This window comes from Oryza glaberrima, chromosome 1 (genome assembly GCF_000147395.1).
Source record: "Oryza glaberrima chromosome 1, OglaRS2, whole genome shotgun sequence".
NCBI lineage: Eukaryota > Viridiplantae > Streptophyta > Magnoliopsida > Poales > Poaceae > Oryza > Oryza glaberrima.
Window position 1 is genome coordinate 14,592,106 of NC_068326.1, and position 14,736 is coordinate 14,606,841.

Below are 14,736 nucleotides of genomic sequence, written 5' to 3' on the forward strand. Positions count from 1 at the left end.
TAGTAGGCCATCGTGTTAGACGTCGGGATGACATCCCTTGACAACTCTGCTTACCAATTCTTGTCAATATGATCATGCATATATTAGAGTAGTCAATGTGATGTGCTCGTCTATTTGCATCTCTTACGATGTTATAATATATAGAGTACTTTGATCTTACGATATTATAATGTATAGAGTATCTTTGCATCTCCTATGATGTTATAATACATGGAGTCTCTTTTGGTCTGTGTTACACATTTTTTGTTGGGACAATTTGAACCATGCCACACAAATTTTGCGAAATTTGTGATATGCCACCCTGATCCACATGTCATTGACTCATGTGGGTCCTACATGTCATTGAGATACGGGTGGTATATCTCAAATTTTGCAAATATAGGGTGGCATAGTTCCAAAAAACCCTTTTTTGTTTGTCTCCAATATTACTCTTAAAACAACATTTTTATGCCTTTTTATATATTTATTACTATACTAGCCAAATGCCTGTGCGTTGCAACAGTATTGAAAATAGCAATATTAAGTCCTGGTTAAAAAAAACTATATTTTTAATTGGTTGAAACACAACCTTTCATCTAAAAGAAACAAACAAAAATATCATGCTTAGAAAATTAAAGATCTGCAGTCTACATAATATAAACGACTCCCCAAAATCCTAATATCATGGGCCACATGTAAGTGATGGTGCTGGTGGCAGACTCACCACCACCAATACTATCTTTTAATAGTAGTATAGATCATCCATGGAATCCATGGATAATCAATTGGTTATCCTACTTAAAAAAGGGATAATTTATTTGCATTTCACACAGAAACACTCCAAGAAAATCTTATAAATTTTGCACCATTCGATTGCTTTGAGATTTGTAGAGTACTCTAACTCTAACCCCACCTCTCCCCCCTCCTCGCTCCTAGAGTCCTAGTTCCATCAGCATGCCCGTCCACTGCTCGACCTCGCGCTTGGCTAGAAGTCGCCAATGGTGCCAGCGACCCCCTTGCCTCGGTGGGCCTTATTCGCCACGCCCTCCTTCTCAAGCCGGCAGCAATTAGATGCCCTCGCTCGTTGTCTTCCTCTCTCCAGTAGCGGGAGCCATCGAATCCACCACTACCGGCCTCCTAACTACTCTCCTTGCCTTGCCCCTACTACCAGTGGCCCACCACCCTCCTTCATCTCTACAGCTCCGGTACTATCGTCTCGCTGACCTGCCTATGTTTACCGCCTTTCATAGTCATCCCTCTAAGCATGACGATTTCCCCCCTCTTCCACCCTCCCCTCCCCCCTTCCCCTAAATACTAGCTTGTTGAGCCACCGTCGGTCACTAAAGCTAGAGGAGTAGTTGCGCACGAGTCTGCAAGCAATTCGACTGGTTCAAAATATATAAAAAAAATCCCCCTCGATTTTTTTGTCAAATATTATTTAGCAAATTACGAGAATGCTTCGTCTCGAACGTTCGATGTGGGATGAAATATTAGGTGCATCATCGAGTGGGTCCCACCACCGAACCAATATCCCACCTTTTCCTCTCCACTATCAAACTTATCCCCATTCCCCTCTCTTGCATCTCACTCTCTTCCTCTCCACCTTTCGCTCCCTGGCTCTCCGTTGCTTCGTTGTGATGCAATAGTAGGAGGCCAGCTTTCCAACCTCCACGACCACCATTGGTGCCTTATCGCTACCGTATCCCGTCGAATCCAACCACACTAAGCTCCAGGCGTCAGATCTGGGCCGGATCTAGGGAAAGGGGTGCACTAGTCATGAAGGGAGGAGCTCGGCCTCATCTTCGTCGCCAGCGGCAACAGGGATGATGGCATTTGCAACATGGATCAATCTTCAGCGCAAGAAGGCAATGGGCAATCTTTGAATATCAGCAAGACTTAATTCATAGACATAACAACAAACTAATGATATTGAATAATTCGGCAGCCATGACCTAAAATGGCCACTGACTTCATCACCAATAATCTCAACAAATAAGTCAATAAACATCCTAAAAAGAGCCTAGTGAAAAATGAGGCTTCATAAGAGACCTCATGAAAAGGAGTAGCCATTAAGAGGCTCTAAACAAGCCTAACTTCATAAACATCCTAAAAGACCATAAACATATGATAGAACTCTCTCCAAACTTACTTACAAACGAACAAGAAACATGTCCCTTTTTCCTTGTGGCCTCACCTTTAGTGAGGATGATGAAGGTGATGGAGGAAAAGGCTGACTCTATAAGCAAGTGGCAAAAGTTCTCGGAGCGTTACTTATAAATTAAGGACAAACATGAATGCTAAAATTTTGACATAAGATATGATACAATCATAGATGCGTTAAAAATTTATTACTGTAAGTAAAATAGATGAAGGGAGTGTTGGAAATATGGTCATAAATCGGTATATTTTAATCCAAAATATTAAGACAATAAACATGACATACACAATGTGAAGCGATCTAGTGATGAAGCTAAACATAACCATGAGCATGCTTAAAGTAAAATAAGCATCAACACTGACAATATAACGCAATAGCATTGCAACTAATAGTTTTAGGAAAGGAAAAACAAATGGTAACAGAAATAAGCGATCTAGTGAATATCCCTCCGTTGGATTGTGAGGCAGAATTGCCTCCGTTGGTGTTGTCGATCGAAGCACCGCCTCCTGCTCCGGGTGCACCTCCAGTAGAAGCCATAGCGACGACGACGACGAGCAGAGGAAGTAGCAAGAGCAGTCGTGCGGAAGCACTCCCCAAAAACCTGATCACCCGCCTACCCATGCAGATCTCAGGCAAGGGTGTGGTTCCGGAGGCCCTGATCGTCCCAATCACTTGTGCGTGCAAGCGATTAGAACCGGGGAAGAACAAAAGCAACATAGGCACAGAGGATGAACCAGCAATGGAGAGAATTCGTGGAGAGCCTATTCGTGTGTCGCTGTCTCGTCCTAATAGCGCAGGGAGAGAGAGGATTCGCATCCGTTGCCGCAGTAACGATGCGATCAATCAGAATTGATTCCCCCGCCCATCACAGAGGTAATCTCGTGAATTGAATTCTCAGCACAGAGGATGAACCAGCAATGGAGAGAATTCGTGGAGAGCCTGTTCGTGTGTCGCTGTCTCGTCCTAATAGCGCAGGGAGAGAGAGGATTCGCATCCGTTGCCACAGTAATGATGCGATCAATCAGAATTGATTCGCCCGCCCATCACAGAGGTAATCTCGTGAATTGGGTCGCTGTCTCGTCCTAATAGCGCAGGGAGAGAGAGGATTCGCATCCGTTGCCGCAGTAATGATGCGATCAATCAGAATTGATTCGCCCGCCCATCACAAAGGTAATCTCGCGAATTGAATTCTCAGCCGTTGCAAAAGGAGAGAGAGAGAGGGAGGGAGAGAGAGAGAGAGCCGAGCGGCAGCGCTCGCCCGCCACGCCACGCCCACGCCTGGCTTGTCGCGCGCGCGCGTGGCTATCCGACCCCCACCTCAACCGGTCAATAGGGAGCCTTCAATAACTCCCTCTTTAAGTTGAGATACTCCACTTTTAATCTCCAAGGTGGTATTATTATCTTTAACACTAGTTGGCACCCCGCGTCTTTGCCACGGGTTTTGTAGTTTTATTGTCAAACAAAATTGTAGTTTTAAATGGTTAGGTGTAACTCTATGTATATACAAAATATATGATAATGTGGATTTATATATGCCTTGTGTTATTACTACAATACAATTCATGCCTTATTTTTCCAAGCGTCATTGTTAGTATAATATATAATATATGAATATTATTTCCATGCGCAATAACTAATAAATGATTGAATTGGATGAATAAGTAGTTTCTTGATCCAATGGTTATTATCTTTGTACTAATATGATCTAATAGCTTAAAATTGTTGATGATGTGGCTTCTTGCATGTCTTGCTTTATAGGAGTAAATGCTTCTTAGTGGGTATAAACTATATAGGAAGATAGGATTTATTATGGCCCCTTGAGATTTTAATAAAAATAAATTGGGCCTAGCCCATTTATTCTAACAGGGAGAAAGGGTGAGAATAAAAAAAAAGAATAGTAGATTATTTTGAGGTAGTATCATTATATGAAATATATATAAAGCAATCATTTAAACCTGCTAACTATTTAAAAGCTCGAACGAACGTATTAACACTACCGTCTTATTGTTAGCTCATAAACGCGAGTGCTAAAAATAAATAATTTTTGGAAGAGTGAAGCCCGTTCTAAAAAAAGAGTGAAGTGTGTTGTTGGTTCTTAAACTTGTTCGCTTGTGTCATCTGGGTTCTCAAACTCTTAAAATGCATTTTTGGTATCCAAACTTATCGAAGTGAGTCATTTCAGTCTTAAATTGCCATGACCCCTCGAGGATCCTACATGGCATGCCACATAGTCACTAAAGCGATATGCTACACTGACATTCCGATCCCAATTTTTCTTTCTTTTTCTTTCCCTCTGTGTTGTCCTTCTCTTATTTTGTCTTTTTTTTTTTCACAAGAACATGAAGGAATAAGAGAAGAAAAAGGGAGTACAAAATATAAAGAAAATAAATCTAACATTTGTGTGCAACATAGGATCTGAAGGGTTATAGTAATTTGGACTAGAATGACATACCTTAACAAGTTTGAGAACAAAATACATTTTGAGAATTTCGAAATATGTATAACACATATGGACAAGTTTAGAGATTGACCGTGCACTTTACTCATTTTGAAAATTAATAAATTTAGAGTTAATTTTAGTTTTTCATTGTAGTTTGTTTTCAGATATTAGCTTTTAAACTGTTTAATGCTTAATATTTTACATAGAAATTATTTTTATTTGCTTCTTTTATTTCTCTATACTAGAAAATTCTCCATGTTTGTGTTAGCCCATAGCATACATGTCCAGTGAGATCACAAGTGAATGCTTGTTACTAAATTGAAAAGAAAAGGAGAAAAGAATAATGGAAAAGTATTGTTCATGTGTATCAATAAGGTGTCAACGGCTTTGTGCTCGGTCGGAAGAGCATACAAAGGGGATATGCATGGATGGAGGTGAAATTCCATCCTCACCTAATCACCTTTTGGTGGTCAGTTCGAATCCTGCAGGCAGGCATATGCATGCCTATATTTATGTCATTGCTAATTCCGAATTATTATTAATTTTTTTCAAAGTTTTCGTAGGTTATAGTTAGGTCAATAGCATTCGGATAGCTCAATTTTTACTCATTTCATCTTAAAATATTAGATATTTTGATTGGATATGATACATTGTAGTACTATAAGTCTTCGTAGAAATCCAACCAAAATCTCTCGTACTTTTGAAAGGATTGATGGAGTAGCAGCTCAAACGATAAAAGCTCCCGAGATCGACGATTTAGAATCACAGATGGTCATAGAATAGAATCCAATTTTCCAAAGCAAAACCAGAGGAAGAGCTCACGTTTCCACCCCACCGGGCCAGGTGTACCCAAACTACCGTAGCCAACAAAGACGCAACCACTGCCCCAAAGGCCAAAGCCCCCCAACCCTTCGAGAATCCAACTCTTGTCGCCTCCCCTCTCCTCTCTGCCGCCGTCCCCGTTTTCCTCCTCCTGCACAAATTCTGCAGTCGAGTCGCACTCCATCTCCGTCAGACGTAAAATGTCGGACGGTGTTGCGTCATATTGTTGCAAAGTGTTCCGCATGTTTCATCATTTTAGAAAAAAAAGGTTTCATTCCTCGAACAAAAATGTCTCAACTTTTGAACATCAACAATCTAAACGATTAAACACAATCAACTTACACTTGAAACATTTTGGTACAACATATGACACATCGGTTATGGACCACTGAAACATCAGTAGATCCGAATGATTTCGGCAAAAAGAATACCACAAAAAATCACTGCAACATTTTTTACCTAACTAGTGAAACATCTAATACGTTGAGCTGAAACATCAAAAATTGAAAACAAACAGTAGGCTAGATCTATTTCTTCCTCCTCTCTAGTAGTAGGCCAACGTGTTGACGCCCGGGATGCCATCCCTTGACAACTCTACTTACCAATGCCATAAAGATTGCCCATTGCCTTCTTGCGCTGAAGCTTGATCCATGTTGCATATGCCATCATCCCTATTGCCGTTGGCGACGAAGATGAGGCCAAGCTCCTCCCTTCATGACTAGTGCGCCCCTTTCCCTAGATCCAGCCCAGATCTAACGCCCGGAGCTTAGCGTGGTTGGATTCGACGGGATACGGTAGTGATAAGGCACCAATGGTGGTCGTGGAGGTTGGAAAGCCGGCCTCCTGCTATTGCATCTCAGCGAAGCAACTGAGAGCCAGGGAGCGAAAGGTGGAGAGGAAGAGAGTGAGATGCGAGAGAGGGGAACGGGTATAAGTTTGATAGTGGAGAGGAAAAGGTAGGAGATTGGTTCGGTGGTGGGACTCACTCGATGATGCATCTAATATTTCATCCCACATTCGAACGTTCGAGACGAAGCATTCTCGTAATTTGCTAAATAATATTTGACAAAAAAATCGAGGGGGATTTTTTAAGGCAAGGAGAGTAGTTAGGAGGCCGGTAGTGGTGGATCCGATGGCTCCCGCTGCTGGAGATAGGAAGACAACAGGCGAGGGCATCTAATTGCTGCCAGCTTGAGGAGGAGGGGGTGGCGGATAAGGCCCACCGAGGCAGGGGGTCGCCGGCACCATTGGCGACTTCTAGCCAAGCGCGAGGTCGAGCAATGGACGGGCATGCTGATGGAACTAGGACTTTAGGAGTGAGGAGGGGGGAGAGGTGGGGTTAGAGTTAGAGTACTCTACAAATCTCAAAGCAATCGAATGGTGCAGAATTTATAAGATTTTCTCGGAATGTTTTTGTGTGAAATGCAAATAAATTATCCCTTTTTTAAGTAGGATAACCGATTGATTATCCAAGGATTCCATGGATGATCTATACTACTATTAAAAGATAGTAGTGGTTGTGGTGACTCTACCACCAGCACCATCACTTACGTGTGGCCCATGATATTAGGATTTTGGGGAGTTGTTTGTACTATGTAGACTGCAGATCTTTAATTTTCTAAGCATGATATTCTTGTTTGTTTCTTTTAGTTGAAAGGTTGTGTTTCAACCAATTAAAAATATATTTTTTTCAACCAGGACTTAATTTTGCTATTTTCAATACTGTTGCAACGCACATGCATTTGGCTAGTATAGTAATAAATATATAAAAAAGGCAATATAATGTTGTTTTAAGAGTAATATTGGAGACAAATAAAAAATGTGTAACACAGACCAAAAGAGACTCCATGTATTAGAACATCATAGGAGATGCAAAGATACTCTATACATTATAACATCATAATTATAACATCGTAAGATCAAAGATACTCTATATATTATAACATCGTAAGAATTGCAAATAGACAAGCACATCACGTTGACTACTCTAATATATGCATGATCATATTGACAAATATCAGCAAGACTTTATTCATAGACATAACAACAAACTGATGATATTGAATAATTCGGCAGCCATGACCTAAAATGGCTACTGACTTCGTCACCAATAATCTCAACAAATAAGTCAATAAACATCCTAAAAAGAGCCTAGTGAAAAATGAGGCTTCATAAGAGACCTCATGAAAAGGAGTAGCCATTAAGAGGCTCTAAACAAGCCTAACTTCATAAACATCCTAAAAGACCATAAACATATGATAGAACTCTCTCCAAACTTACTTACAAACGAACAAGAAACATGTCTCTTTTTCCTTGTGGTCTCACCGTTAGCGAGGATGATGAAGGTGATGGAGGAAAAGGCTGACTCTACAAGCAAGTGGTAGAAGTCCTCGGAGCGTTACTTATAAATTAAGGACGAATATTAATGCTAAAATTTTGACATAAGATATGATACAATCATATATGCGTTAAAAATATATTACTGTAAGTAAAATAGATGAAGGGAGAAAGGGTGAGAATAAAAAATATGAATAGTAGATTATTTTGAGGTAGTATCATTATATGAAATATATATAAAGCATCATTTAAACCTGCTAACTATTTAAAAGCTCGAATGAATGTATTAACACTACCGTCTTATTGTTAGCTCATAAACGCGAGTGCTAAAAATAAATAATTTTTGGAAGAGTGAAGTGTGTTCTAAAAAAAAAGAGTGAAGTGTGTTGTTGGTTCTTAAACTTGTTCAGTTGTGTCATCTGGGTTCTCTAACTCTCAAAATGCATTTTTGGTCTCCAAACTTATCAAAGTGAGTCATTTCAGTCTTAAATTGCCATGACCCTTCGAGTATCCTACATGGCATGCCACATAGTCACTAAAGCGATATGCCACACTGACATTCCAGTCCCATTTTTTCTTTTTTTCCTTCCCCTCTGTGTTGTCCTTATCTTATTTTGTCTTTTTTTTCACACGAACATGAAGGAAGAAGAGAAGAAAAAGGGAGTACAAAATATAAAGAAAATAAATCTAACATTTGTGTGCAACATAGGATCCGAAGAGTTATTGTAATTTGGACTAGAATGACATACCTTAACAAGTTTGAGAACAAAATACATTTTGAGAATTTCGGAATATGTATAACACGTATGAAGAGACTGACCGTGCACTTTACTCATTTTGAAAATTAATAAATTTAGAGTTAATTTTAGTTTTTCATTGTAGTTTGTTTTCAGATATAAGCTTTTAAACCGTTTAATGCTTAATATTTTAATGCTTCTTTTATTTCTCTATACTAGAAAATTCTCCATGTTTGTGTTAGCCCATAGCATACATGTCCAGTGAGATCACAAGTGAATGCTTGTTACTAAATTGAAAAGAAAAGAAGGAAAGAATAATGGAAAAGTATTGTTCATGTGTGTCAATAAGGTGTCAACGGCCTTGTGCTCGGTCGGAAGAGCATACAAAGAGGATATGCATGGATGGAGGTGAAATTCCATACTCACCTAATCACCTTTTGGTGGTCGGTTGGAATCTGGCAGGCCAGCATATGCATGCCTATATTTATGTCATTGCTAATTCTAAAGTATTATTATTTTTTTTCAAAGTTTTCTGTAGGTTATAGTTAGGTCGATAGCATTTGGATAGCTCAATTTTTACTCTCTTTAGCGATAAAGGACATATCTAAGTAGGAGTATTACTCATTTCATCTTAAGATATAAGATATTTTGATTCGACATGATACATTATAGTATTATGAATCTTTATAGAAGTCCAACCAAAATCTCTCATACTTTAAAAAGGATTGATGGAGTAGCAGCTCAAACGATAAAAGCTCCCGAGATCGACGATTGCCCTGTTCGTTTCTCCTACTAGTGGACGATAAAATTTTAGATTATCATGGCACGTTTTTTAAACTGCTAAACGATACGTTTCGTGTGAAAACTTCCTATATGAAAGTTGTTCTAAAATATCAGATTAGTCCATTTTTTAAGTTTATAATAATTAAAACTTAATTAATCACATGTTATTACCACCTCATCTTACGTGAGACACTTAATTTTTATCTTCATCTTTATAAATAAAATTCAAACACCATTAGAATCACATATGGTCATAGAATAGAATCCAATTTTTACAAAGCAAAACCAGAGGAAGAGCTCGTCTTTCCGCCGCACCGGGCCAGGTGTACCCAAACTACCGTAGCCAACGAAGACGCAACCACCGCCCCAAAGCCTCCAACCCTTCGAGAATCCATCTCTCGTCGCCTCCCCTCTCCTCTCCTCTCCGCCGCCGTCCCGTTTCCTCCTCCCGCACAGATTCCGCAGTCGAGTCGCACTCCATCTCCCCCAACTCACCTTCCCCCGCTCTATAAATCCGCAACCAAAAACCCCACCGCGCAAGCCAAGTACCGAGATCCCCAACCCAACCCAAGCCGCGATGATCCTCCGCATCCGCAGCCGCGACGGCACGGACCGCATCACCGTGCCGGACCCGGCCGCCGCCACCGTCGGCGACCTGCAGCGTCTCATCGCGGCGCGCGTCACCGTCCCCGTCCCGCTCCAGCGCCTCTCCCTCGACCCGGCGCTCCTCCTCCCCTCCTCCGCCTCCGCCGCCCTGCTCGCCGACCCGGCCGCCCCGCTCTCCTCCCTCCGCCTCTCCAATGGCTCCTTCGTCTACCTCTCCTACCCGCCCGACGCCCGCTCCTCCCAGCCGCCTCCCCCCAAGGCCCTCTCCGCCGCCGGTTCCTTCGGCAAGAAGATGACCATGGACGACCTCATCGCGCGCCAGATCCGCGTCACCCGCCAGGAGGCCCCGCTCTGCGCCGCCGCCTCCTTCGACCGCGACTCCGCCAACGCCTTCCAGCTCCACGTCGCCGAGTCGCTCGCCTTCGCTACCAAGCGCGCCGGCTTCCTCTACGGCCGCGTCGACGCCGACACCAAGGAGGTCTTCGTCGATTTCATCTACGAGCCGCCGCAGGTCGGCACCGAGGACGTTGTCCAGCTCATGCGGGACGCGCAGGAGGAGGCCCGCGTCGACGCCATCGCCCACGGCCTCGGGATGCGCCGCGTCGGCCTGGTGTTCACGCAGGCAGTCGGGAGGAAGACCAGCGACACTGGCGAGTACACCATGTCCAACCGCGAGGTGCTTCAGGCCACCGAGCTGCAGGCGGAGGGCGGGATCCCGGAGTGGGTCACCGCCATAGTCAAGCTCGAGGTGGGGGATGATGGCTCCGGTGATGTGCACTTCGAGGCGTTCCAGATGAGTGAGATTTGTGTGAAGCTGTTCAAGGATGGTGTGCTGGAGACGGAGATTGGGGACAAAGACGATCCCCGCCTGTCCAAGATGCGGAAAGAGGTGGTGGCTGGGGGAAAGGATACTATGGAGGTGGACAATGACTTCTTCCTGGTGCCTGTCAAGATCTCTGATCATCAGGTATTCTTATTCTTTCCTACTCTGTTGCATAGTATAATGAACTTACAGTTTACTAAATAAGTTTGCTTCCTACAACATAGCAATATTAACACTTGACTGGGTAGCAGCATGTTTGAAACCTTGAATCATCAGGTGATCTGAGTGGGTGCTCGTTTTAGTAATTTGATGTAAAACTGACAATGAAACAACATAATGGTCAGCGAACAAGGTAGATATGCCGCATGAATTAGAAATAAAAATTTCCCAATACAAGAGAAGAATTAGAGCCTTTGTGTTATCCACTAAATAGTAGAGTGCCTATTTGCATGCAACCAATTAATTCATGACATATTTATTTTCTGCAAAGTCATTATGTTTCTGTTAATTTTTTGATTCAAACTTCGTAGAGGGCCTCCTGCACTGTCTTGAAAAACTGAATCTCTGGGTGTAAGGGCATGATATATGAGTTCTGTTCAGTGTTAGACTGTTAGTAAACAGCCATCCACAAATATTCATAATTCTAGTAATAATAGATCCACTTTTGAGAAGTAATTGACCACTATATAAGAAAAGGAGTATGTGTAGAAAAATTCAGGCATTTTGGCACATTTATTGAAGACCTACTGATTTAAGTAACTGTTTCAAGAACGTAAAGATATAGTTACTCTTATGTTCCATAGAACTACAAGTTTTTAACTACTTGTTCAAACCACTTGCAGACACACAAAGGCCCTGTTCTATGACATGCAGCACACATTTTTGTTATTTGGCATGGAACAGGACAAAGCCTTGTGTTTGTCAGGAAGTGTTGCCAAAATGTTGTAGCTGTTGCAAACTTAGCAATGAGATCTGTGGTTTTTTGATAGATATGCCAAAATATCTATAGTGTTTGTGAAATTTACTCTAGAAAAGAGCATCTTATTTCAGTGATGCATCCTAGTTCATAGAGCTGATCTAGATGAGAATGAATCTGTGAATGACGATTCTTGATATCTATGCAACTGATATCATGAATTTGATGTGATTCCATTTAATTTATTTCAAGAGCAGAATCAATGGGTGATTTTTAGTTCTTATATGATGCAACCTCTTTTTAGTTAAGAATAGAAGGCATAATAGTACAAGGAAACAACAACAGGGTTGCTGAGGCCCTGCCTAACTTTGTTTCTTCCTTTTGCTTTTGTTCTAGCTGTTCTAGTTCATGTTTAGGCTTGGGGGTCCTGTTGCTAATTTTAAGCATTCTAAGAATTCAAGCTTGGGTGCCTTCAATGATCCTATTGTTGCTTTCCTTGTACTGGTTTCTCTTTTGTTCTTAATAAAATTTGGCCGGCATACCATTGTTCGCCTGGCCAAAAAAAAGAGAGAGAGAGTTAGTGAGGTACCAAGTGTATGTGCCCTTCTAGTATATTTAGTGTAAACCATTTCTTGTGTATATGGAATAGGCCAGGGTGATGTCATGTATGTCATGCATCTGATGTGCTAGGTGTGAAAAGTTTTTTTTTTCTTTTTTTAAAAATTATAGGTCCTAAGAGTAGAAGGTTTCTTTTATATTGGTGTGCTTCTAGGGAAGAATTCTATGGCAGTGTTCTGAGGCCTTGGATGGTGCTAGAGTGCATCAAAGATAACTATTCTGATCTTTTTGTATAGAACAAGATGCGGCATGTACTGCTTTAGCACTGACACAGATAGTTGTGTGTAGAACAAGTCTGAAGCTTACCTGAGAATAAAGGGGAACCTGATATTCTGACCTAGAATACACTAACAGTTCTTTTTCTCAGATATTCCATGAATCTACTTTGAAAAGAATATAAGAATCTCCATCTGAACATTTACCTTTTATCTTTAAAAAGTTCTAATAATTCATTACCTTTATATCCAGTATTTGATTCCCTATGTGGAAAGAAAACGTGGCAAACTGAATGTCACAATACAACCTGTATCCGAATCTATCTTCTGTATTTACTTACAGAAATTTATAATTAGACTATTGGAATAACTTGAGCTTCATGTAAGATCATCTATATTAACTTACCTTTACTTATCATCAGGCATTTGATGATCATATACATTAAACTTTAAACACTTAAAATTGGGGGTAAGCTTCTGTCTTGTTTGCTGACAAACGAAAATACGTTTAATTTGGACTGTACAGTCCATGCATCAAGCCAATATGCACCTGGCTACATACTTCAGTGAAACTGTTGTGTTTCATCATTAATTAGTTGGGCAATTTCGCATGCACTTGATTATGGAAGTTAAATTACAGTGTTGCATCTGTATTTTTCCTAAACAAGCCACCTATATTTGTTCATCATGATGTACTGGGCCAGTGATTAGAGTGGAAGGGATCAGCTAGAAATCAACTATTTTTCCATCTTTTGATGTCCATAATAGAAACTAGCGTAATCAGATAACTGTGAATGTAACTGTGAATGTGGTAGCGTTGCATTTTACTTCTGGTAGATTTGTGTTCTGGGGCGTAGATCAATCTTCATATGCACAATCTCTTCATTTACTGCTTTGGTGATTACATTGTGGGTTGTCAATTTGTTTAATCAAGAACCTTTTCTATTTAGACTATAAACATGGCCACCATCCTTTTGTTTCGAAATACACCTGATTTCAGGATAGTTGAGGTTTCAAAATGATGGTGACTCTTCTTTTTAACATTGTCTCTCCAAGAAAAGCAAATGATTTGTTTTCTAAAAGGGCTGTACATCTCGCATGTCTTGCATAATTCCACCCAGGGAACAGGGCAATGATTCAACACTCTGCTATCATTTAATTTTTGTTTTTTAAAACTAAAAATGAAAGATGCAGAGGAGCTTGGAATTGAATCAATAGAGAAGAGATACCCACACCCCCCACCAACTGAGCTTGTGTCATTTGCTCTTATACCATTTTAGTCGATTATATGCATATACCTTCTATCCATAAAGATATATCAGTTAACATCCTATATTTATTTTGTGTATGTAGGGTCCACTTTCAACCGGCTTTCCTATCGAGAACCGTGGAAACCCTGTAGCAATGAGCGCGCTCAAGAGCCACCTGGATCGTGCTAAGCATCTACCATTTGTTAAGCGGATCTCGGACTTCCACCTTCTCCTCCTGGTTGCTGCTTTCCTAGACATAAAAGCAGATGTTCCTGCCCTCACCGCTTGCGTAAAGAACCAGAGCGTGGTGCCTGAAGGCTACCAACTGCTGATCGAGTCATTGGCTGGTGCCTGAAGTCTACCAGCTGCTGATCGAATCATTTAGCCAGTTAGGCATAATGTTGATCTCTGGAAGCAAAGCACCTGGCCCCTTTAAATTTACTGCCATATATCATGTGTAACTTATGGTTGTCTCTGGTGTGTAAAAAAGTCTTGATCAATTCATAGGCGCTTAACTTTACACAAGCGCAACATCGTTTTTTATATGGTGCTGAAGCTGTGTCTCCTTCACTTACTGAAGCTGACTCTTTCAGAGAGTTTCTTGCAGTTGGAAGGTTGCATCACGCATTCACGCTGAGTTTGGAAGAGGGACAACATTGATAATATTGCATGGCTAGGGTAAAATCCTGTTAATATGTGAAAGTGCCCATGTGTACCTTTCTCGTCATGCAAAGCTTTTTTTTTTTTTTTTAATAATCGCCATGCAAAACTTTAGTTTGCTTATGAAGTTATAATCCAAGGAATACGGTAATTACTTGTGTGGTGGTGTTGCTGGATTACTCAGCATCTTATGGCCTTCGCTGGGAGGCCCAACCCTAGCTTGTATCTGGGCTAAAATGATGTGGGCCAGTGGGGAGGAAAAAGTATAATTTGACTTCCTCAACTATAGATTGAGTCTAAATCATATCCCTCAATCACAAAACCGGGTAAAACGATTCCCCCAACTACTAAAACCAGTGCAAAATGACTCCCTAGGTGGTTTTGAAGGTGAT

The 14,736-nt window shown here is 41.1% G+C and overlaps 1 protein-coding gene across 1 annotated transcript; it reads left to right on the top strand.

Moving 5' to 3' along the window:
* Positions 1-9,575: 9,575 nt before the first annotated feature.
* LOC127756965 (NPL4-like protein) lies at positions 9,576-14,199 on the top strand. The gene is made up of 2 exons (XM_052282360.1): positions 9,576-10,829; positions 13,788-14,199. Exons 1-2 carry the CDS (start codon positions 9,834-9,836, stop codon positions 14,037-14,039), a joined length of 1,248 nt encoding a protein of 415 aa, XP_052138320.1. The 5' UTR covers positions 9,576-9,833; the 3' UTR covers positions 14,040-14,199.
* The last annotated feature ends 537 nt before the right edge of the window (positions 14,200-14,736 follow it).